The 24581-nt window shown below is 59.1% G+C and overlaps 1 protein-coding gene across 1 annotated transcript; it reads left to right on the top strand.

The window, feature by feature from the left end:
• The first annotated feature begins 3034 nt into the window (after positions 1–3034).
• Positions 3035–21436, top strand: GRK2 (G protein-coupled receptor kinase 2). Its single transcript, XM_067531989.1, has 21 exons — positions 3035–3486; positions 8238–8314; positions 9768–9841; positions 9999–10100; positions 10436–10510; positions 11033–11094; positions 11331–11382; positions 12838–12929; positions 13315–13414; positions 13847–13925; positions 14265–14395; positions 16093–16187; positions 16394–16501; positions 16594–16660; positions 17135–17235; positions 17669–17735; positions 17859–17954; positions 18841–19003; positions 19390–19526; positions 19636–19749; positions 20404–21436. Exons 1-21 carry the CDS (start codon positions 3374–3376, stop codon positions 20566–20568), a joined length of 2070 nt encoding a protein of 689 aa, XP_067388090.1. The 5' UTR covers positions 3035–3373; the 3' UTR covers positions 20569–21436.
• Positions 21437–24581: the final 3145 nt, after the last annotated feature.

A 24581-nucleotide genomic window follows, 5' to 3' on the forward strand; every position in this document is an offset into this window, starting at 1 on the left:
CGCAGGGGTGTGGATTTTTCACTCCCCTGAGTGACATAGTTATCCTAACCTAATTTCCTCATGTAGACCAGGCCTAAGGTCAGAAAGGGACTATGGTAATTATTTACTCTGGCCTTTTGCCTAACATAAGTGAGAGAGCTTCCCTGAAGTAATGCCTGTTTGAACTAGAGCAGAGAAAAAGAACCCATCTCGATTTAAAAATTGCTGGTGATGGAGCATCTGATATTCCAGTGACTAATTACCCTCACTGTTAAAAATCTGCACCTTATTTCCACTCTGAATTTGACTAGCTTCAACTTCCAGCTGGTTGTTCTACCTTTCTCAGAGAGAGTGAAGAGCACTTTGTTATCACATTTTTCTTCCCCATGTAGGCACTTATAGACTGTGATCACGTTGCCCATTAAGCTTCTCATTGTTAATCTTTCTTTCCCTGTAATACTAAATGCCTGGGCGTACTAAAGCTGAAACCAGTTGTAAAATACAGCTGGTTATGTTATATGGGGCACTGGGCCTACTGGACTGGATTTATCATCTGATCTTGCAAACAGTTATGCACGTGCTTAACATCAAGCAGTTGAATAGCCCCACTGATGTCATGGGAGTAAAGTTAAGCACATCGATGCTGCCACCTGAAGTGAGCTTTGGGGTATTTGGTGTTTTTGCTAAAATTGCCAGCTCCTGGAGTGAGCTGATCAGGTGAAAATCTCAGCTTTTTTTTTTTTTTTTTTTTTTTTTTTTAAAGCCCTCTTGTTTGGCAGGAAAAGCTTGAAAGCATGAAAACTAAAGGCTCAGAAATCAGAGGGCAAATAAAAAGACCCCAACATTTTATTAATTTTTTTTCAATATCTCCTGATTTTTTGGATCCCGACTCCTACGTTTTTAACATTTGGGGTTGTCAAAGTGGCAAGAGATTGTTATAGATTCCCAGGCCAGAAGGGAGCATTGTGATCATCTGATCTGACCTCCTGTCTAACACAGGCCAGAGACCTTCCCTGAATTAATTCCTGTTTGCACTAGAGCAGATCTTTCAGAAACCACATCCAATCTTGATTTTAAAATTGCTGGTGATGAAGAATCCACCACGACGCTTGGTAAATTGTTCCAATGGTTAATTACTCTCACTGTTAAAAATGTACACCTTATTTCCAGTCTGCATTTCTCTAGCTTCAGCTTCTAGATAGTGGAGGGGAAGGCACCAATGGTCTTCTTTAATACTTATAGCCCAGTGTTTAGCACACCCACCCGGGAAGGGGGTGATACAGATTCAGTTTCTTCTTCTGCCTGATGTGGAGAAAGGATCTGCACTTGGGGGGCTTGCCCACACGGCAGCAGCGTGCCCTGACCAGTGGGCTGTGCGCTAGTCCGACTGATGTCTTTGGACAGAAGTGTCACCATTCTCAGAGATGCCAAGTGATACGATGCTTTTCATCATTCACACTGTTTGTTCTTCACAGTTTGGCCTGTGTAACTAGGTTAGTCAATTTCATTATTTGGCTAGCCAATTTCACTTCCCCCTGCTCCTGCTCTTAAACATATGCAAGGGAGGGATTAAATCCCAGCCAGGAGTTTTAAATAATTTTTGTAAAGGACAAAAACTAGGATTAACGAACACAATCAAAATCTTTTGTCTCACCTAGCCTCTGTTTGAACTGTGATCTAGGTATAGAATCGACACATTTTAATCCAACAGGCAGACACATTTTGTCTATAAAAAGAAAATTGATATGGTTTAAAAGCCTGATTTTTCCAAATAGAAGCTCCAAATCTGTGTCTTTATGCCTAGATTATAGCAGTCTGGGGGGTAGACTCTAGCTTGTCATTTCACATGTGTACAATGCCTAGAACTATTTATTTGTTTATATCAGAGTGGTGGCAGCTGTCTGTCTATATTAGAGAGTCATAGATTTTAAAAGCCAGAAAGGACCACTGCGATCAGACAGCTAGCGTGACGTCCTGTATAACCCAAGCCAAAGGACTTCCTCAGTGCTTCCTGCATCAAGCCCAGAACGGGTGCTTGAGATCTCCCAATCTCCGTTTAAAGCCTCCAAGTAATGGAGGAATCTACCATATCACTGGGTGAGTTGCTCCGGCTCCTCAAACACAGCAGTGATTCTGGGCACTGTCTGAATCACACTCCCTGCCCCAAAGCGCTTACGAACTCAGGGCATGAGGTGAGATAACAGGGACACATATGCCAAAGAGAGGGGGCACAGGGGGTAACAGATTTGATCAGCATAGTAAGCTGCCCATCTGCTCCCTAGCCATTTTTTTCTGCAGGCCTTATGGCCAAGGGGGACTCAAAGGAGGACAAGGCATAGAGGCTTTGCAGGTTTTTATGGGGCACTCCTCCCCAAGAGCGATGGGCTCCTGCCCCCTGCTTGGGGAGCCTCTAGATGCCCATGCGTCACTAAAGCAGCACCCCACTGCTCTCCCACAGGTGTACCGGCATCGTGGAGAACCGGTGCAGGCAGGTGGCACGTGTGACACCCGAATCACAGGCGCTGGGGGGGGGGGGGGGGGGCGCATTGCTTGCGCCTGTGTGTGTGTGTGTGTGTGTGAGAGAGAGACAGAGAGAGTTTGGCCTGGTCTCTCTTGGAGGCGAAGGGCTAACACAAAACCTCCAGAGGGCAGCGTTCAATCTTTTCCCTCCCTCCGCTTCCCTTTTTCAGGGCACTGTTGCTTTAAGCTGCAGCAGCCGGACTGAGAGAGACCCGAGCAAGGGAGCTGGGTGGGAGCAGCGGAGCCCGTGTGGCGGGCAGGGGCGGGCGGCTTGTGGATCCTGCGTGTGCCCTTCTCTCTTGCACGGGCTAGTGACTGGCCAGTTTATCGGCTGATTATTTTGGCACCGTTTTCTCCAAGCCAAGGGGTCGTGTCCCTTCCTCCTCCTCCCCCTTCACACTCCTTGGCTGGCCCTCCCCGACAGCTACACACACACACACACAGAGCCCAGAAAACAGAAGCAGTTGTCAAGGCGCGGGGGGAGGAGGAGGAGGAGGAGAAGTGGAGGGGGGGGGGGAGTGTGGGAGAGAGAAGACAAGCAAAACCCCAGCCGCATCCATTGCAAGACAGACCCGCCTCTCCTGCACACACACACACACAGACACACACACACAGAGGAAGGGGAGCTGCGGCGGCTGCTGCTAGGAGGTGAAGCTGATCAGGAAGAAGTGGAAGGGGCGACCGTCATGTGGAGCTGTTGGTGAAAGGGGTGGGGGACAGCACCCCCTGCTTTTTTTTTAACCCCCCACCCCCCGGCACCGAGGGGGCTGTGTCGGCAGCGGCGGCCGGGAGACTCCGGCACGATCGTCTCCCGATCTCGGTCTTTCAAAGCAAGGGCAGGAGAGGCGGGAGGGAGGGAGGCTTTTCGGGCAAGATGGCCGACCTGGAAGCCGTGCTAGCGGATGTGAGCTACTTGATGGCTATGGAGAAAAGCAAATCCACCCCGGCAGCCCGGGCCAGCAAGAAGATCCTGCTGCCGGAGCCCAGGTGAGCCCGCGGCGGGCGAGGGGCGGCCGGCCGGGCCCTTGGATGGAGCGGGCGGGGGGGGGGGGGGAGAGGCTGTGAAAGGGACCCGCACCGTTTCCTTCCCCCCCTTCCCCGGCAGGTGTTTTGACCTGAGCAAAGTGGGTGCCCCAAGTTTGGCATCGGGGCCGGCGAAGTGGTGTGTGTGTGTGTGTGTGTGTGTGTGTGGGTCGGAGTTGTGGCTTCCTGGTTCTGTCTCCCCTGCAGCCCAGCTGGCTTCCCATTATTCTGCTTCCTTCCAGGCTCCTGTGTCCTGCTCTCTAATAGCTGGGGTGGGGGGGCGTTGACCCTCCCCTCTTTAAAGCCCAGAGACCCTTCCTCCCCCACCTCCTCCTCTGAATCTGTCACTTTTGCAGCACCCCGGAGCGGCCCCGGTGCCCAACGTCTTGGCAGATCAGATGTCCCGGTACCTGCTAGCCCTGGGCAGCACCTACACAGGGGCTGATAGACACAGCTGGCCATATGTGTGCCTGCATCAGACACAGGGGTGTAGCAGGGCTGCACTGGTGCCTGTTGATTTTTTGTGACACACACACACACACACACACACGGTGGTGTTCTAGACACAATCTGTGCCGAGCCTTATCCCCTCCCCGCCCCATCCACAATATCGTTGCTATTCAACCAGCTAGTGGCACCTGACACGTGCCCGGGGGTCAGGGCGGCCTGTGGGGCGATAGACACGTAAGCTAGCGTGCATGGCACCTTTTTGCGTCCAAAGGCCTTCACCAACGCCGGGCATCAATCTGGCTTCAGTGGGAACTGGGCACAGAAAGTCATCGAAATGCAGCTGGCTCTGGGGTGGGAGGGCTCTCCATGGCGGGGAGAGGAGCGATGCAGAGCAAAGAGCCCAGGGCCAATCTCCCACCTTTTGCATCCATGGCCCCCTGGGGTCTGTAGTGCCGATGGAGGACAGGCTGGGGTGTTGGAGGGTGTCATGTCAGAACTGGGCTGGGGCTTAGTGTATGGAGCTGGGAAGGGAGGAGGGTTTGGTGAGGAGGTGGATGGATGGATGGGGGCAGAATCTGCCCTGCTGGGGCTGTTTTCCTGCTCCCATGGATAGGATAGTACTGGGCCCATGGAGGTCCCCCCCCCCATCCCCACCAATCCCTGCCCTCCACCTCCATCCCTTCCAGCAAAAAGCAGGGCCTTACACTGTGTCCACCAGGGCAGCGGCTGCAGGGGGGAGCTCAGAGTCAGGGCTGTTCACTGAGAATCGGCCACCCAGTGTAGAAGCTGTTGGCTCCAGCCCCCCAGCTCATCCCAGGCCCACAGTGCAATGGCAGTCAAGGCCCAGGCCAAGGGGGTGACTAGACCAGAAGCGCCACCTGGCAGAGGCCCGTGGCCCAGGTACCACCTGGCAGTCACACAGGGCTAGGTGTGGGGCTGTGGGTTTCCACCCACATGAGCACGTGTGAGAGCACCCATCCCACCCCACGGCCCCTCTGCTCCCATGGCCTGGCGGCAGGGGGACGACCCTGCGGCCAGCCAAGCTCCTGCTTCTCCACAGGGGGCAGGTGCCCACAGGGATAGCAGGGGGACCCTATTAGCTATGAGCCCCTGGAAGCACCAGGGGCAGCCCCAGCCTGGCTGCCTGGACTCCAGATTTCGCTGTGCTGGGTCCATGTGGGGGCCATGACTGGATGGGGTCCCCTGCCCTGCTCCCCAGAGCCAGGCCTGTCTGACCCCAGGTGCCTCCTTAGCTGTACATTCACCCACCCCCACCACAGTACCCCATCTCTGTGTGGGATCCGGGTAGGCCTTGTGGGGGCTGGGCTGGTGTGTCGGGGTGCAGTGAGGGCTGGGAGGGGCGGGGGCTGGGCATGTGTGGTGGGGCAGGGAGGGGCTGGAGCTGTGTGCCGGGGTGCAGTGGGGATAGGGAGAGGCTGGAGCTGCATGTTGGGGTGCAGTGGGGGCGGGGAGGGGCTGGAGCTGTGTGCCAGGGTGTAGAGGGGGGTGTGTGGGGAAGCCGAGGCACATAGCTGTGATAAGATGTCCGGGACTGTGGCCTAGGGCCCCGGTTACAGCTGGGCCTTACCCAGATGTCCCCTCTGGGGAGGGCTGTGGGCAGAGCCCACCGCTAAGTCCTGGTGCTGCAGAGAGCTGGCTCCCTGCACTCTCCTACTCCCACTATTGGGGGCTCCCTGCAGTCCGTTACCCCAGTGTGGCCCATGGGATGGCCATTGCAGCTGTGGGATGCCCCTGCTGTGCGAGATGGGCCTTGGGAGGGGGGGTTGGGGGCTGGCCGTCTTTGGGTGGAAGAGGATCACTGGGAGAGATGTGGTGGGGGAGGGGTGCATCTCCTGTGTGGAGGTGACCTTGGGTCTATAAGGTGGATGGGGTCTGGGTGAATGGGGGGTGGACTAGGGGCTTTGGGGTTCCCCTGCCCTTGATCCTCGCAGCATTCTGTTGTTTTCCCTGGAAGTCTCTAGTGGCTTAAGCCAGGCCAGCCCAGCCTTCCTTCCCCCAAATCCCACCAGCCAGGCCTGTGGGAAAGGTCCTGCCTGCTGTAGCCCCAGTCCTGCTGGCCTGGATGGTGCATGGGGCCAGGGACTAGCAGGGGCATGAGGGGCACAGCCTGATGGGGTCCTGTGGGGGAGGGGGGGCAGGGAGGCTGGGGTCTGAAGAAATCCCCCCTTCGCCCCAGCATTCAGGGACATCATGTGGCCATGTGTGGGGCCGTGCTAAGCCAGCTGTGACACCACAGGGCCAGGAGATGGGTTGAGAGGGCTGGGCTGCCTCACGTCCGATCTGGTTGCGGGGTGGAGAAGAGGGTGCAGGGGCTTCTGCGTGAACCCCCCGCCCCCACATCCGTGCACTCACACATCCTTATGTACACCTGGCGCCCCATCGGTTCTGGGCTGGAGCTTTCACTTATTATCCACCTTCCAGGAGCCCCTAAGGGCCCCAACTGCAATCAGGCCCTGCTGTGCTAAGCGCTGCATGGGCATGTGGGGAGAGGGTCCCTGCCCAGAAAAGCTCAGTCTACATAGGCTGGACAGACCATGCAAGGGTCGTCCTCCCCACTTTGCCAATGGGGAATTCAGGCACTGAGAGATGAAGGTCACATGGGGTCTCTGTGGCGCTTCCGAGAATAGAACCCCAGCCCCCCTTGCAGTTACCACTAGACCCCACTCCCCACCCAGAGCTGGGAGAGAACCCAGGAGTCCAGGCTCCCAGACCGCTCTGCTCTAACCACTAGACCCCACTCCCCTCCAAGAGCTGGGAGAGAACCCAGGAGTCCTGCGCAGCTAAAAATTCTCCTCTTTGCCCTGTACACTGTCAGGCCTTATTTGTGCAGATCCACCTCTCCTTCCATTATCCACCAGACTTGACTTTCCTGCTGGGCCCCAGGGGTCACGTCCCCCTGGTCAGAGATGATCCTTGTGCCATGAGGCCTGGTGTCTTCCTTCTCAGGTCTGCCGGGTGCCAGCTGCTGTCTTGCAACGGCGCTCGTGCCCCTCGGGGAGCTGCCCATGGGTACACTGGGCAGGTGGGACGCTCCCTAGGGTGAGGTTCTGAGGCCTACCCAAGCACTTTGGGAGCACCAGGCGGATCCCGGTGGGCCTGAAGGACCTGGCAGGTCTTTAAGACTCTGGGGCAGAGCTTCTGAGCCCCGGAGGGCTCCAGCCACTCTGACAACCCCTGGCAGAGGTCTCTGGCCTCTGCCCTGCGGGGACCAGCCTGATTGAAGGATGTTACACAGCCTGTAGGTCTGGCTTGGCTGGGGTGGGCCTCGTGTTGATCTCACAGAGCCTGACCTGACTCAGTGGCGACTCTGAGGGAGTGGCTAAGGTCTTAAGCTGGGCAGCAGGAGACCTGGTTTCAGTTCCTTCCTCCTTGCTGTGTGACCTTGGACAAATCACTCAGCCTCTCTGCGCCTCAGTTTCCCCATCTGGAACATGAAGCTAACAGCACTTCTCTCCCTCACAGGGGGTGTTGTGAGGTTAGATCCATTAAAGATCACAAGGTTCTCGGCTGCCACAAACATGGGGGCAAGCTGAGCCCCTGAGATAGATGAAAAACGTGCTGGAGAACTAGACCCATTTCTGACACCGCTCAAAAACAAACCACGATGTGACCAGTTCCCATGTCAGCGTCAAGAGGCGGCAGCAGCTAGTGGATGGGGCTCTGGCTTGTTGGTGACCTTGGGCCAGTCCCTTCATGTCTCTGTGCCTCAGTTTCCGTTCTTGGTGTTTGTTCTGTGGGAGATCCTAAGGGCAGGGGCTATTTCTTATGTGTGAATACTGTGCCTGGCACAATGGGTGGTCTGATCTCAGCTGGGGCCTTTGGATGCTCCTGTCTTGATCACAGAAAGCTACTTTACGAATGTGCTAGTGATTAAATAATGCTGCCGTACGGCTGTTGTTTAAACAAAGAAACAAGGCAATTCCCACCCAAAGAACTTTGTGAAGCTGCAGCTGGAGGCAGTTACTGAAGGGAGGGGAGGATCTCAAAGGGAGCTGGAATTTAACAAACCGATGAATATTGGAAAGTTGAGGAAGGTTCGGTTCAGGGGAAAAGGCATATGTTGAAATCCCCAATGTGGGAAAGTCTGGGGCTCCGGTGGAGAGATGCTTGTTCCAGCATGCCTGGGCGAGTAGATCCAGAGTCCAAATGGGCCCAGGATGTTTCTACAAGGGGTGGGAACAGCAGTGAGGTGTGTGGAGGGGGGTCCTCCCAGTTAACCCCTTGTGTGCTGTGTATCTCCCTAGTATCCGCAGTGTCATGCAGAAATACCTGGAGGACCGGGGCGAAGTGACCTTTGACAAGATCTTTTCTCAGAAGATCGGTGAGTGGGGGTGAAGTACTGCAGGGGATGCAGACATACACACACATTCTCCCCCTCACCTCTTCCCCCCCCCCCCCAGCCTCTCAAGGCCCTTGGCATAACTGGTGTTTCTTCCTCTGTGTGTGTCTCTGGGAGGGTTGAGATTGAGGGACAACATCAGAGCTGTGGGGCGGGGAGCCCAGGGCTGGGCTAGCAGGGGGCTGCAGCAGAGCAAGGGGGCTCTGTGCTCACACGTCCCCAGGGCTGGCCGTGCTCCTGGCTACGCAGCTCCGGGGAGGTGAGAGGCTGGCTGTGAACACAGGCGGAGGGTGCTAAAACGCAAGAGGAAATTCTCCTTCCTCTTTGTAGGGCTTGGGCAGTTCCCATCCCTCCCCCCTCCCCTCCCCCCCCCCCCCACCAGGCCCAAATCCCCCTCCTGAGTCTCTGGTTGGGGTAGGGGCAGCATTTGGTGAGATTTTCCACTTGGGGGCAGGATCCCAGGGTGGGGATTGGAGGGAAGGGTCAGGTGATGACCCCAGTCAGTTGGTAGGCAGGGAGAAGGGGAGACTGGGGTCCGTGGGGAGGGGTGCTGGGTGGGTAAAGATGAGTGTGGCAGGGGCGAGGGTCGCTGTTTTGGTGGGGTATGGGAGGAGACAGGTGTTCCCCAGTGAGTTTGGGGTCAGGGTTGGGGTCCAGGGCTGGGTTGGGTGGAGAGTCAGGAATCCCGGGTCCTCCCGGTCCATTGGGGGTTCCTGGGAGCAGAGGGTCCCTTGCGGGCTGGGGTTGGGAGGGGGATTGGAGGCAGGGGCTGCTGTCTCTGGTGGGTTGGGGGTCCCTGGGAGTTGGGAGGGTCTCTGCCCGGGCACCCCCGCTGGCGCAGTGGGGGGCACTTCCCCTTTCTGCCATTGGTAGCTAACGGCCCCCAACAGGAAGCCCCTGTCACTTCCTCCTCCGCCCACGCTGGCGTTTGTGGTTTCCGCGCCAATACGCCCCACAATCCCCTGGCGCTGCGCTCCCCCAGCCCCACCCCCGCTCTCCCCTGCCTGCTCCGCACCACCTGGCCTCTTAACCAATTAGCCTTGTGAACTGCGGCCTTCCCCTCCTGGAGGGTGGGTGGGGGGAAGCCGGCAGCACCTGGGGCCGTTTAACCGCGGGGCAAGTGGGGGTGGGGTAGAGCCACACGGGGATCCTCGTGGCCCAGCCTGGATCTGCGGGGAGGGGCCTGCAGCATCTGGCCTGTTGGGTGGGGCCAGCCCCCTTTGGTGGGGTCTACATTAGGGGCGCTTGGCAAACATAACCCGCTGTGGCCATCCCTGGTCTAGATGGGATCTGGATCTGTGGGATTGCATGATTTGGGAGTGGGACACGGGGCCTGTCCCCTGCAGGGGGCGTTGGCTCTGATGGAGGGGAGGAGGGCCCAGGTTCAGGGTTCGGTTCAGGACTCCGGGATCCTGACTGTCTCCCTGTTTCCCAGGGTACCTGCTGTTCCGAGATTTCTGCCTGAATCAGGTGGAGGAGGCTAAGCCGCTGGTGGAGTTCTATGAAGAGGTGAGGCCCAGCGTGGGGGAGGGGACGTTGTAAATTCCCACCCTGTGGGGTGTTAGAGTGGCTGCTGGAGGGCTCCCTTGCCCTATGGGATGTTGGGGGCTCCCAGCTATGGCTTTGCAGCCCACCCCACTGTGACACCGCTCCCCCTGCCCCCCAGATTAAGAAATATGAGAAGCTGGACTCGGAGGAGGATCGAGCCGCCAAGAGCCGCCAAATCTTCGACCAGTACATCATGAAAGAGCTGCTGTCCTGCTCTCATGTGAGTGCGCCGCACTGGAGGGGACCTGAAACCGCCACAGACCCTGCCCTGGAGGGGACCTGAAACCGCCACAGACCCTGCCCCAGATGAGGACCCCCAAAACCACCCTGCCAGGCCAGGGCCTCATCACACACTGCTCCCTCAGCCCTTCCATCCTGTCCTGAGAGTTGGATTTCTCCTTGTCCAAATGGTCCAGGGTCTTCCCTGGTGCCCCAGCCCTGCCCTGTGGCCTAGCGTGGGGTGGGGAGGTACCCAGCCGCGGACTCACCCTGACCCCCTGAGAGGAGGCGTAAGGGGCCACACAGGCATTCACTGCCCCACATCTCTCCCCGCAGCCCTTCACCAAGAGTGCCACGGAGCACGTGCAGAGCCGGCTCAGCAAGAAGCAGGTGCCGCCAGACCTGTTCCAGGTGCATATTCCCCACCTTTCCCCCACCTTCCTCCCACCAACCCCACGGGCTCAGCCCCATGGACTTCTCTAGCCCCAGATCTCCCCCCTGCGGTGCCAAACCTGCCACACAGGCCCCACTAGGCCAGCATTGAACCAAATCAGTCCCATCCCATGGGTTCACCTAGTTCACTATTTCCTCCCCAGCTGCACCACATCGGACCAATGAGCCCATCTAGCCTGGTCTCTGGTCCCTTCCCGGTGCGGTGTGGGAGGGGGTTGCTATTGGGGAAGGGCAAAGGGGTGGACTGCTCTGGCAGCCAGGGAGGGAGAGTGTCTAAGAAGCGTTGTCCTTCCCTCAATGCAGGATGGGGTTGACAGACAGTCTCCGGGAAAGGGGGTCCCATCCCACTGCCCTTGGGGGAGGAGGCCACAGTGGTGGTGTAGGGGTGAAGAGGAATGTTCTGGCAGGGCTAATCCCACTGGGGGGGTTCTCTGCTGTAAGCGCCTTTTTCCCATGCACTGACCCCCGTGTCTCCCCCAGCCGTACATTGAGGAGATCTGCCAGAACCTGCATGGGGCCATCTTCCAGAAATTCTTTGAGAGGTGAGAGCAGCCTGCTGCCATGGGGGCTGGCTGGGGGGCTTCGCCTGGAAAAGTGGGTCTCTGTTGGGGGCTGGAGGTTCTCTCCCTGCAGCAATCCTGGAAGGTGGGGGGATGTCTCTGCACAGGGCTGGAGGGGGATCTCTTTCTGGGTGGGGCGGGATGGGTGGTCTATGGGGGTGGGGAGTCGCTCTATTGGGGCCTCTGTCGTTTTTTCACCTCTTTCCGTTTTGTTGTAGCGACAAATTCACCCGCTTCTGCCAGTGGAAGAACGTGGAGCTGAACATCCATGTGAGTGTCGCCCGGGGCGTAAGAACATAAGAACGGCTGCACTGGGTCAGACCAATGGTCCAGCTAGCCCAGTATCCTGTCTTCCAGCAGTGGCCAGTGCCAGGTGCTCCAGAGGGAATGAACAGAACAGGGCAGCTATCGAGTGAGCCATCCCCTGTCATGTAGTCAGAGGTTTAGGGACACGCAAAGCATGGTTCTGACCCTGACCATCTTGGCTAATTGCCATTGCGAAGGAATACTTCCTTGCATTGGTTTTAAACCTGCTGCCTTTTAATTTCACTGGGTGACCCCTTCTTGTTGTGTTACATGAAGGGGTAAATAACACTTCCCTGTTCACTTTCTCTGCACCGGTCATGATTTTATAGACCTCTGTCATATCCCCTCTTAGTTGTCTCTTCTCCAAGTTGAATAGTCCCTGTCCTTTTAATCTCTCCTTCTAAGGAAGCTGTTCCAGACCCCTCATCATTTTTGTTGCCCTTCTCTCTACTTTTTCCAATTCTAAGATACTGTTTTGGGGATGGGGTGACCAGAACTGCACGCAATATTCAAGGTGTGGGCACACCGTGGATTTATATAGTGGCAGGTTCTATCGGGGGGGGGCGGGGGGCTGGCTTGGGCAAGGGAGGGGGCTGGAGTCCATCTGTGAGGCCTGGCCTGGGATGGTTGGCAGTTTGTATTTGGGGGGATGGGCTTGCCTGGAACTGAATCCCATTTCCATGTGCCACTTGCTCAGCACAGGGACATCCCACAACCACCACCTAGCTCCTCATAGAGTCCCTGGGTCCTAACCTAACCCCACTGCCACCAAATCATCCCAACCCTCTGGGGCTATGCATGTTCAAGGGGAGGCGGGACCCTTAAACACACATGGGGGGATAAGGGAAGGGGGATGTCCCAGGGTAAAGGGATGTTTTTTGGGGAGTGCCACCCCTAAAACCATCCCCAGTGCCCTCCTGCAATGTTGCCCCAATCTGGGATCTGTCCCACACCCTCCTATTCTCTGCCTCGGAGGTGGGGGGCGGGGCGCAGGCGCGCTTCCCTACAATTCTTTAGTGAAAGTGCTTGCAACGGTTGGAGTGGCAAGGGAACAGGTGCTGCTGTTCCAATGAATGATTGTTATTGTGCTAGGTGCTGGGCCCTGCCCCCAATAATATACAGTCTGGACATAGGATGGATTATTCTCCTTGCGTCACATCTGCGGAAACTGAGGCCCGAAGGGGGGGAGGGGAGCAACTTGCTCGGCATCACCCGGGTGTCAGTGGCAGAGCTAGGAATTGAACCCAAGAGTTCTGGGTCTGAGGCCTAAATGCCAAGCACAGCCTCCCGCGTGATGCCCGTGGGTGGGGTGCTCTGGGAGCTAATGCTGCGCTGTGTGATGTGCCGTGAGTTAGCTGCCGTATGATATGATTAATGTCTGGATTCTTCCCCACCTGCTCTCCCCCTGCGTGGGCCCAGCTGACCATGAACGACTTCAGCGTGCACCGGATCATCGGCCGCGGCGGCTTCGGAGAGGTGTACGGCTGCCGGAAAGCGGACACGGGCAAAATGTAATGAGCTACGACTGGTGGGGGGGGGAGCCCCTGGGGAGGAGGTTGGGGGGGCTCGCTGTCACACTTGGGCCCCTTGCACGAGCGGTAAGGGGGCCACAAGGGGGACAAGAAGGGATACCAGTGGTGCTGGTGTTATCCTGGCCACCGCAGGGGGAGGGATACCTTCAGGGAGGAGGATGGTGCCGTGGCTAGGATGGAAGGATACCTGTCATTATGGAGGTAGCCGTGGTCATGGGAGGCGGAGGGATCTGGGGGAAGAGGGGGAGGAAGTTGCCATGGCCGTGGGAGGCAGAGGGAGATGGAGGGATACCGGGGTTTGGAGATTTGCAGTGGGAGGCGGCCAGGATAGCAGCAAGGATTATTTTCTCTCTCTTGCGGGCAGGTATGCCATGAAGTGTCTGGACAAGAAGCGCATTAAGATGAAGCAGGGGGAGACACTGGCCCTAAACGAACGCATCATGCTGTCCCTTGTCAGCACTGGGGTGAGGACAGCCCTTGCACTGCAGCCATGGAGCCCGCCTGGCCAGGGTGGGAGTGGGGGGGGGGTGCATCAGACCAGGGGGAGTCTGATCCAGGGCAAAGGGGGGGCCTAGGCCTGGGGACAGCGGTGGAGGTGGTTAGCACATGGGACAGCCCTGGGGAGGGAACAGGCAAGGGGTGGGGAGCACAAGGGGGGACCGGGAGTTTGAGGGGGGCAGCGTGTGACAGGTGGGGAAGCATGCAGACAGGGATGAAGGGGGTGGGGGCAGCGCGTGGGGGAATGTGGAGAGGGCTGTGCATGGGGGGGGCAGCGGGTAGGGAGAGACGTGTGGGGAAGGGATGGAGCATGTGATGGTCGGGGGAGGAGGCTGCTGTGCCGCAGTCAGTGGGGCTCCCTCGATCTGTGGATGATCCTTCTCACCCTCTCGCCCCAGGACTGCCCCTTCATCGTGTGTATGTCATACGCCTTCCACACCCCCGACAAACTCAGCTTCATCCTGGACCTCATGAACGGTGAGAGCCCCCCGCTATCCCCGTGGGACCCTGCAGCCCCCACACTGCTCCCACTAATACACCTGATCTCCGTCTGGGCACCCACCGGTGCCAGGCGCTGCACACGCTCAGCGAGATACTGCCTGCCCCAAGGAGCTTGCCGTCCACACAGGCAGAGGGGGAGGGGAACTGAGGCACAGAGCGGGGATGTGATTTGCCCAAGGAGCCTGTGGTGGGGACTGAACCCAGCCTGGTGTGCTAGCCACTAGGCCACCCCACCACCCCCCACGTGGCCCACCTTTTCTTTCCTGTGGGGCAGGGCTTTATGTTGACGGAGATGTTGGCTGTCTCTCTTGCAAGGGGGCGACTTGCATTATCACCTATCCCAGCACGGGGTCTTTTCCGAGGCCGAGATGCGCTTCTACGCCGCTGAAATCATCCTGGGCCTGGAGCACATGCACAACCGCTTCGTGGTGTACCGGGACCTCAAGGTAGCCCCACCCCCTCCCACCATGGGAGGATGTCTCCCACCCTCCCACACAGGACCTCAAGGTAATCCCACCCCTTCCTGGAGCCCTGCCCCATCCCACCATGGGTGTCCCCTCTTCCAACACTGGGATCTCAAGGTAACCCCTCCTCCTCCTTCCACGGGTGTCCATCCTCCCACACCGGGACCTCAATGTGACCCCACTGTCACGCTGTCTGGAGTGGTTCACCTCAGGGCAGGTTGTCTAAAAGGCAAGGCAAAGAACCCCAGTGGGTGGCGTGGACTCTAATGACAATTCACCAACCCAGTAACAAGTGTGAACGCCTCAGGCACTGTACCAGTCATACCATGGAGTGCCAGACAGTCCCGTTGGACACTCCAGTCTATCTTGCCTTCAGGCAAGCTGGACTTCGCGCTGGTTGGTTGCTATACACCAGAGTCACAAAATATTCAGGTTGTTTCCAGTCCCAAGAAACCAGCCATTTACCCCAGGTCAATCTATACCTCAGATCTCACACCAAAGACCACGCCTGAAGCCAATCCTATAGTAAACTAACTAAGGATTTATTAACTAGGAAAAAGAAAGGTGCATGATTTACAGGTGAAAGCCCGCAAACCTATATACACAAATGAGTTACAGTGTATGGTTTCAAAAGATGAGAGAGTTGTTGTAATCTGTTAGCACTGAATGTCTTTTTGGGCTAGCCCAGGTTGACCCTGGGGATCTCTGCGTCTGTTTCCTGCCTCCAGTCCTGTGGAGAATCCAAACAGCGAAGAGATCAAAAACTTCCATGTCTGCGCTCTTTATTTCCTTCTTCCAGAATTCAGGCCGATGAGACGAGCCCTTTTGCACATAGCCTGTGCAGGGGCAGGTAGCAAAGTCTTTGTATTGTGATGCCCCACAATGGCCCGTTTAGTTTTGATACCCCTCGCCCAGCAGGAAGGGCTAACACCTTTCATAGCAATTTGCACTCCGTAAAGGTTTGTTCTTGTCTGGTGAATTACATCGTTCAGAACAAACGCTTTACAGCGATACAGCTAACATTTAAGTATCACCTGGTAGCAAGGAGTTACAGGTATTCTGAGCAGGATTAATACACATTGCAACATACAAGCATGTCGTAGAGTCTAAACACATTGTTATAAGTCCGATGCCCGTCTGACCCATACTGACACACAGGTGAGCTGGATGGGTTTCCAGCCGTGAATTTGTCTGTGCGTGGCTGAGGTCTAAAGCTTTAGCAAGAGCTGGCACCTGATCTGCCAGCATCACGCCTTCCTCTTCCCACCACGGGTATGTCCCATCCTCCCACACCCGGACCTCCAGGTAAACCCGCCCCCTCCCAGAGCCTCAGCCCTCCCGCCATGGGAGTTCCCCCATGCCAGGGGCTCAGGAGAACCCTGCCATCTCCCCCATTGGGTTCCCACCTGCTCAGCCGCCCCCCCCCCCCGGGGGGTGGTGCCCAGAGATCTCAGGGTGAGAGCAGAGCTACCATTCCAGGACCCCACCTTCCTGATTAGTGAAGTTCAGGGGAGAAGGGCAGGTGTGAGCGACTGGCTTTGCCCAGCGCCCCCCTCCCACCCGCTGGCTCCCCTCCCATTTCCCAGAGTATTTCAGACACTGCATTTCCCCTCTGTCCCCACCCTGGGTTTCCCCATCCCATCACCCCGGCTCATGGGACTGCTCTCATGTCTCTGCAGCCAGCAAACATCCTGCTGGATGAGTTTGGCCACGTCAGGATCTCGGACCTGGGACTGGCCTGTGATTTCTCCAAGAAGAAGCCGCATGCCAGCGTGTGAGTGACCGGGAATTCCCTCCCCCCACCCCACTCCCTACAGCGCCTCCTGCTGGGAGAGGCTGGGTTTGGGGTGGCTCTTTGGCACCCTCTTCAGGGAGAGTGTGGCACTGCAGTTCCTAGGCTGGCCATGGCTCTGTTGTGTTCTGACCCCCTTGTCTGTCTGTCTTCTCTCCCTCGCCTCCCCTCCCCCAATATCCCCACAGTGGCACGCATGGGTACATGGCGCCGGAAGTACTGCAGAAGGGTGTGGCCTACGACAGCAGCGCCGACTGGTTCTCCCTGGGCTGCATGCTCTTCAAGCTGCTGAGGGGGTGAGTGAGTGAGCAGGGGGGAGGGGGGCGCGTGTGGGGCAGGGGGGTATGGCGTGGACAGCGGCTGACCACCCTCTCCCCTCCCATCGCAGGCACAGCCCCTTCCGGCAGCACAAGACCAAGGACAAGCATGAGATCGACCGCATGACCCTGACCATGGTGAGTAGGGACCTCCAGCAGAGGGGGTGCCCAGCCCAGGCAGTCAGGATCGCAGGGCTGCGCAGAGAGGGACCCCGCCCCATCCGCACAAGCCACTTCCCTGTCGCTCTAGGCCAGGAACAGCCTTGCTCTTCAGCTCTGAGCCTGTGGCCAGCTCCCCCCCGGCCCCGTCCCACGGGCCCTCAGCCAGGGACCTGCGTCACCAAGCTGGACGCACCCGGCTCCGTGGACCCAAGCCCGGCCCAGCCGTGTAGCCCCTGTGCAGAATGGAGCTCCCGCCTGGCTGTGCGTATGAAACTGCTCCCTGCTGGCTGGGACAGTGTGCGTGTGTGCACCACCACCCCCTGCTGGCTGGGTTTGGAACCATGGTGTCCCTCCACCCCCAGGCAGGATCTGCCCAGCTCCCCGGGCCGAGGATTGGCCCCTGTGCTGGGTGCCCCTCCCCATAAGATAATCCTCTCCCCTCCTCCACAGCCTGTGGAGCTGCCCGACTCCTTCTCGCCTCAGCTGCGCTCCCTGCTGGAAGGGCTGCTCCAGAGAGATGTCAACCGCAGGCTGGGCTGCATGGGGCATGGGTAAGTCCCTGACTGGTGGGGGTGGTTATGCCACACCCTGGGGCGGCACCAGGACCCAGGAAGCACAAGGCGAGAGCCAGCCCAGGAAGGATGGGTGCAGGGGGCTACAGTCCTCCAACTTGGATAGACCCATCCCTCCGCCTGAGTGGCACTGTTCACGTAGGCCCTACAGAAGTACAGTCCCTGTGTTTATAGAACAGGCAGCTCCAGAGCTGCTCCTGCTGGCCTGGTGGCACCATCTCCATCTGCCCCTCTTTTCCACGCTCCAGGCCCGCCCCTGCTAGGATCAGGCCTCTGGGCCCTGACATCAGGTTCTGTGCTACTGCCTTGGCTGGGAACACAGGTTGTGGCATCCCTTCCCCTCACGTAGGGGGTCAGGGAGACCCTCACGCCACCTCTGCTGACCACCCCGCCCCCCCGTCTTCCTTCCCAGGGCACATGAGGTGAAGGAGGATCCCTTCTTCCAGAGCCTGGACTGGCAGATGGTTTTCCTGCAGAAGGTAAGTGGGGAGGGAGGGGGACAGGGAGCAGCTGGGGGGACATGTGGCGGAAGCTGCTGTCCCATTCCCCCCTCCCCTCCCCCCAGATTCTCTAATGCCTCCCCCACTGCCCTGTCCCTGCAGTACCCACCACCCCTGATCCCACCGCGCGGGGAGGTGAATGCGGCCGACGCTTTCGACATTGGATCCTTCGATGAAGAGGACACAAAAGGGATCAAGGTACCAAAGGAAACCCCCCGGGTTAGCACTCCTCCCCCTGCTAGGGAGGAACTGGGCAATACAGGTTCCCCTCCCTCCCTGGTGCAGCTCCTATCCCATTTCCCAGCACAAGCCCTGAGCATCCCAGTGCCCACGGACTCTCCTCGTTAGGAGTTAACGGGGCTGAGCTCCACCAGTAACACAGCTGCACATTGGGGCTGGGGACCTTCCGGGCGCAGTGCCACCTGCTGCCATTGGGGGAGCGCTCCTGGTGTGGCATTCCCGGCTGCCAGTGGGGGAATTCTGGTGCTGTAGGGTAGGCGGCAGAGGGAGGAGGCCCTGAGTGTGGGTTATATGGCGGGGGGGGGGGGGGGGGGCGGGTGGGTGGGTGTCTGAGCCAGGGGGGATGGATGGGGGGAGGGGTGGGTCTCATCCTGGGCAGGATGATGTGGGGGAGGGGTCTCTGAGCAGGTGAGGGTCTTGGCCTGAGGGAGGTGGGGGGTGTCTGAGCTGGGCGAGGTAGGTAAGCAGCAGGGGTTGGGTTGGAGGATCTCAGGGAGGAGGGGGCAGTGCTTGGGCTGGAGTCCCTTGGGGTGGCAGCAGGAGCTGGCTGGGGCTGGAATAGAGCCAAGAGAGGTCGCAGGGGGGCACATGCTGCATCTCCCACCCAGCCCTTCACTCTGGGACCCCAGTTCCCTATTGTGGAGGGGAGGGGACCCCTTCTCCTTCCTACCAGCCTCCTGCACCCCAGCAAAGGGCTTCCCAGCTAACCACCCAGCCTCAGCCCTTCCCCCAGAGAGTGTGATGCTGCGAGGGGATGTGAGGGGTACCCAGCCCCCCGGGTTGGGGGAGCCCCAGCTGCTCGCCCGCCCACCCACCGTCCATCCATCCATCCATCCGTCCCCAGCTGTTGGACAGCGACCAGGAGCTGTACCGCAACTTCCCGCTCACCATCTCGGAGCGCTGGCAGCAGGAGGTGACGGAGACCGTCTTCGACGCCGTCAATGCCGAGACCGACAAGCTGGAGGCCCGCAAGAAGGCCAAGAACAAGCAGCTGGGCCACGAGGAGGGTGCGTGGGGGGAGCCCTGTCCCCACGGTGCCCCCTGCTGGCAAATCCCCTCCCCCCCATGGCCAGCCCAGCTCCCCATGGTGCCCCTTGCTGGGAGACATCCCCCCCGCCATGGCTGGCCTCCATCCCCATGGTGCCCCTGCTAAGAGCTTTCCCACATGGCCAGTCCCACTCCCCACCACACCCCACCTCTCCAGTAGCCAGCTCCTTACAGCGCCCCGTGCTGGGAGAAGCTGGGGCTGCACTAGCCAGGCCCTCCCCCCACAGCCAGCGCTCCTGCCCCACTCTCAACAGCGCCCCCTGCTGGCACTTCCCTGTGTGTTGACAGCTGGCTGGTGCTGCAATCTGACTCTCTCTCTCTCTCTCTCTCTCTCCCCCCGGCACAGACTACGCCCTGGGCAAGGACTGCATCATGCATGGCTACATGTCCAAGATGGGCAACCCCTTCCTGACGCCATGGCAGCGGCGATACTTCTACCTGTTCCCCAACCGGCTGGAGTGGCGAGGGGAGGGCGAGTCCCCGGTAGGGAGCTGGGGGCAGGGCTTCAGGGGGGAGGGAAGGGGGGGGACGCTAGGTGGGGGTGGGGAGCAATGTTCTCCCTCTCATCCCCTTGGCACTCTGCCTCCTGCAGCAGTCCCTGCTCACCATGGAGGAAATCCAGTCTGTCGAGGACACCCAGATCAAGGAGCGTAAATGCATTCTGCTCAAGACCCGGGAGCACAGGCAGCTCATCCTGCAGTGTGATGTGAGTGCGCCCCCTCCCCCCGCCACCTCCTCCCTAACGCTACCTCCTTGCCCTGCCACCAGCGCCCCCGGCTGAACCAGGGCCACACCATGTCTCTGCTCCCCCCAGGGCCTGTTCCCTAGGGCTGCTCCCTCCCCGTCCTGCAGGCTGAGAGCTGCCCAAGTGCCAGGCGGGACGGGAACTCCTCCCAGCCAACCAAAGCTCCAGGCTGTGGGCCTGAGCTGCAACCTCTGACCTCCCGGGTGGATGAGCACAGCCCCGCCTCGGTCACCAGGACAGGTGTGAGCCCTGACCTTGGGCTGGCCTCAGCCTGCTCCTACATGTTAAAGGTCATCCCGTACCTGTCACTTGCCATAGGTGCGGTCTATGACCTCTGAGCCCAACCCCACCTGGCTCACCAGCCAGGGCATGTCCCAGAATGACCTGTGACCTCGAATGGCTGATCGCATTCTCCAGCAAGGTCATCAGAACGGTCCTTACCCCAGGTGTTGACCCCTGACCTTTGCCCTTGAGCCATCTTTACCTCTTGGTTGCCAGAAAGGTCATTTCCCCCAGACTAGAGCCCGACCCCTCCATGCCTGTGGCTGACCCCGCCCCTGGCCATGATCCCTGACCCGCTGGCTAACTCCGCCTCCGCTCCCTCTCCCGGCACAGAGCGACCCTGAGCTGGTGCAGTGGAAGAAGGAGCTGCGTGACGCCTACCACGAGGCCCAGCAGTTGCTGCAGCGGGTGCCCAAGATGAAGAACAAGCCGCGCTCGCCCGTGGTGGAGCTAAGCAAGGTGCCACTGATGCAGCGCTCCAGTGCCAATGGCCTCTGACCCCCACGCCCCCCCCCCTTTAATTTATTGGGTTGGGTTTTACTCGCACCCCCACCCCCAGCGGAACCGTAACTGTTAATTTGCTGATCCTTGTGACTCCGGCCCACTCCCTGCTGGTACATTACCATGAAGGGCGGGGCCTCTGGAGGGGGTGGGGCAGAGTCCTGTTCCCCCCGCCCATTTGGGAATGGATCCTGCTTTCTGGATCCATTTCTCCCCTGTCGCTTCCCAGCTCAACTTGTGGGGCAGGGGCCGTGCTGTCCCCCCTCTCTCCCCCCGGCAGGACAGGGGATGTGGGGGTCACAGGGAGGAAATTCCTCTTTGGCACTTAACTTCCTGTTTTCGCTCTCCATTATCAAATCACTGGGGCCCCAAAGGGGTGGGGGGCATCGCTGCCGGGCAGGATCAGGCAGGGGTGGGTACCTCCCAGAGTTTGTTCTCTCCCCCGCCACCCCTGCTCCAAGAGGAAAAGGAGCAGGAGTCGCATCAGGAACAAACAATGAATTATCTGAAGAAGGCAGGCAGCCTCTACCCATGCCAATAGCCCCCAGCCCTGAGCTCCTGCTCCCACTGTGCCAATGCCCCTCAGTCCTGATGCACAGCTCCGCCCTCCCCACTCTCGCATGGCTGGGATGCCAGCCCCTCCCCCCCCCCTCACCCCCAGCACCCCGCAGGGTATTTATAATAAACCGTGCCAAAAAGCAAGGTGCCAGTCCCTGGCCTGGCAGACTCAGGCCACTCGTTTCACCCAAAGCCAGGTCAGCGCGGGAGAAACTGCTCCCATCGTGCCACATCTCTGCCCTACCCCCCCTGAGCAAGGAGGACGGGTGCTTTGCTGGGCCCCACCTTATGGGGGCGCATGGGCCTTGTGCCAAAGGAGAAGGAAGATGTGCCTGAGGCCACTGCTGCCTGTCTGGCTGGGGTGGGGGCCGAGCTGAGCCGGAGGGCCAGTGCTAGGGCCAAGTGCTGTGTGTCGGAATCTGAGAGTGGCCAATGTAAATATCTCTGTGCCATGGGGCCCCTGTGCCCAGGGGTGCCGGCCCTGCTGCCCCCCCTCCCATCCGCAGCCCCCTGTATTATCGCTCCAGCCAGACACCCTCACTCTTCTCCCCTCCCCTACTCAGTGTTATAACCCCCCACTCCAGGACAGGGCTCCTAGCGTGACTGAATCCTGGGTCCCTTTCCACCCCATCCGTGGTGGGGGTAGGAGAGAGGGCAGTGTGGGGGGGAGCATTTCACAAGGGGAGTAGTGGGGGGTCCCTCCCCCCCCCCGCATCTCCATGGTCTCCCAGCCCCCAATCGCATGCAAACCTGGCTGTGCTGCATGCGCCCCCTTCCCCAGCCCCGTGTGATGAGTTCTGCCCGTTCTGCCAATGGCTCTTTGTTTCCCTTTGGGGGTTGATTTTCTTTGGGGGGGGCTTCCCCCCCCTCGCAGTGTCTGTAAATATTGGTCTTTGGTCCGTCTCTTCTCTGGGTTATTAATTTTTTGGGCCGATTTTTGAATGTGATTTTAATGAGCGGCAAGAAAAAAACTTTTTATAATAAAAATGTGGAAAAAAAAATGGGGCTCTGCCTGTTGCGGGTGACCGGCTGGTGGGTGGGGCTGGAGCAGCTCAGAGCCAGGGGAACCCACCCATCCTAACAGCCTCCTAGACAGAGCGAGGTTACCGGGGGGGAGTCCTGCTCCATGGGGGCTCAGCAGGGAGCTTCTGGGCCTTAGGTGGCAGGGAGGGGTTCAGGATCCTGGATCAGGGGTTGTACATGGTGGGGTATGGAGGGAGAACATGCTGGGGATCCTGTGCTTTCAATGCTGACCCTGTCGCCCCCCGTCCCTCCCCGCTTTCCCACCCAGCTCTGCTGGTGCCTCTCAACCCCGACCTGCTGCCCCCAGCTCTGCCGATGCATCCCCTCCCCCCATCAGTTTCAGTTCCCCTCTGCTGGGCCTTGCGGCTGTATCAGTGCCACCCCCGAGGCAGCTATTTCCAGGCTGGGGCAGTGCCCCCTGCCCTCCCAACCCAAGAAGAGGGTCTCTGCTCCTAGCAGAGAACCCCGTGTTCCTGCAGCATTAAAGCCAGTGTGTTCCGGGGCAGCCCTCTGTGCTCATCTCTCCCAGGCTCGGTGGGAGGCGTGCGCCCCAACACGGTGCTGGCCCCAACATCCCAGCCTGGCACTAGGGGTGCAGTGCTGAAGGGAGTGGGATGGGGACTTAGTAGGGGGCACTGTCCCCTTGCAATCAGTGCTGAGCTGACCCCAACGTAATGGCAGGGCGCCAGCTCTGGGGAGGAGCATCTTTCTCACAGCTGGGCAATCTGTGCCGTGTGCCCCTTGTGGTTGGTAAAGATCCCTGGCACGTTTGGGGTGAAGCAAGTTGATTGTGCCGGCTTCCCAGCCAAACCCCAGCTCAGCTGTCTCAAGCCTGCCTCTCCTCATTCCTCTATCGGCATTTCCAGTGACCCGCCTTCACTGCCTGTCCTAACTGCTCGTTATCTCTGCCGAGGACGGTGCCCTGTACCCCGCGGGGGTGGAGGGGAAGGGTGCCTCCCCACATCCGGACGTCCACATGCCAAACCAGCTCTGCCTGCAAACAGGAAGCACAGATGGCAGCAGCATTGCATCACAACAGCCGACCCAGCCTCCTGAGATCTCTGAGCCAGCCTGAAGCAGCCAGGGTGGCCGAGTCCCAGGCCTGCAATGAGCGCAGGACCCCCAATGGGGAGACACCTCTGCAGCCTCTGGGCTGAGGTGTTGTATGGGTGAAAGGCAAACAGCACGATCTGACCATTCCTGCCAGACACTCTTGTGCAGGGGGTTGCTCTGGGCTTTTAACAGCCGCTGTGGCCCAGACCAGAGGTGGCTGTATCTCAGTGCTGGGTGACATATATATGCTGTGGCTGCATCCCACCCCCGAGGCAGCTGCATCTCAGCACCAGGTGAGGGGTCTTGGTGTAAACAGCTGCTGCGCTGTGCCCCAGAAGAAGCTGCATCTTAGTGCTGCTGGGTTAAGCAATTCCACCTTCCTGCTATGTAGCTGGTTAAAGCACTTTTTGGCTGCCCAAGATGAACAGTGCTACAGAAAGACTGAGCCCACCTGAGGCTGATTTCACCAGAAACTACATCCCATCCCCACCCCAAACAAATACCCTTTGGCTTAGAGGAAGATGCTCTATGCTCGGATCCAGGAGTTCAAGTCTTGCCTCTTCCTAGAAACAGTGTTAACCGTTCCCATAACTGTAAGCATGTCCCTGCCTGCGGGAGGCAGGTCTCAGGCGCCCCCACTTCCCAGGAGAGGTTCCTGCGACTTTGCACAAGTGACTGTGGCATTAGAGCGTCTTGCACAGTGCAGCCCCCCACAGGGACACTGTTAAGGCTCCCGGGGTTATTTATTTGCATGGTAGTAGGATGGAGGAGCCCTAGCCGTGGACCAGGACCCCCGTTGGGCTAGGCGCTGTACATAGGGAACAGACCCGACCTAGGCCTCAAAGAGCTGTCAGTCACAGGGCACGGCGCCGGTGCCACCGTGGCAGTGGCAGACCAGTGCTAGCCCGAACCTAGCTGGGCTGGGGAACAAAAGCAGTGAGGACGTGGCGGTGCCAGGCTCCTAGCACGGCTCTCTCTGCCCGCGTGGCAATTGCACCTTCACAGGGGAGTGTAGATGCACCCTGAGTGCTGCCACATTACACCAAGTCCCTGTTCTTACGGCTGCCCAAAGCGGAGGCAGGGCTCAGGGACCTGGGGGGTACGTAGGGCTCAGATGCCCCAAAGGGGGGCAGTTAAGGTGCAGCGGGCTGGGCTGAGATGCCCCAAGGGGGCAGTTAAGGTGATGCGGGGGGCAGGGCCGAGACGCCTCGGTGGGGGTCAGGCGCGGGGCAGGGCCGGGCGCAGGGAGCGCCCCAGGCCCGTGCGTGGCTCGGGCCGGGGGCGCCAGGGCCCAGCGAGGCCGCCCGCCCGCCGCGCTCCGCCCCGCGCCGCGCCGCGCTCCGCCCCGCCGCCCCCGGCCGCTGCTGCAGCGATTC

This window comes from Emydura macquarii, unplaced genomic scaffold (assembly GCF_026122565.2).
Source record: "Emydura macquarii macquarii isolate MOO-44397 ecotype Brisbane River unplaced genomic scaffold, CSIRO-AGI_Emac_v2 contig_3235, whole genome shotgun sequence".
NCBI lineage: Eukaryota > Metazoa > Chordata > Testudines > Chelidae > Emydura > Emydura macquarii.

What these genes read in the sequence shown, in the direction of transcription:
- GRK2 (XM_067531989.1), top strand. Translation starts at nt 3,374, where the DNA reads ATGGCCGACCTGGAAGCCGTGCTAGCGGATGTGAGCTACTTGATGGCT. An exon ending in TGTCCCTTGTCAGCACTGGG is followed by an intron (nt 13,415 to 13,846) that starts GTGAGGACAGCC and finishes CTCTCGCCCCAG; the next exon opens with GACTGCCCCTTCATCGTGTG. An exon ending in GAGGGGAGGGCGAGTCCCCG is followed by an intron (nt 19,527 to 19,635) that starts GTAGGGAGCTGG and finishes TGCCTCCTGCAG; the next exon opens with CAGTCCCTGCTCACCATGGA.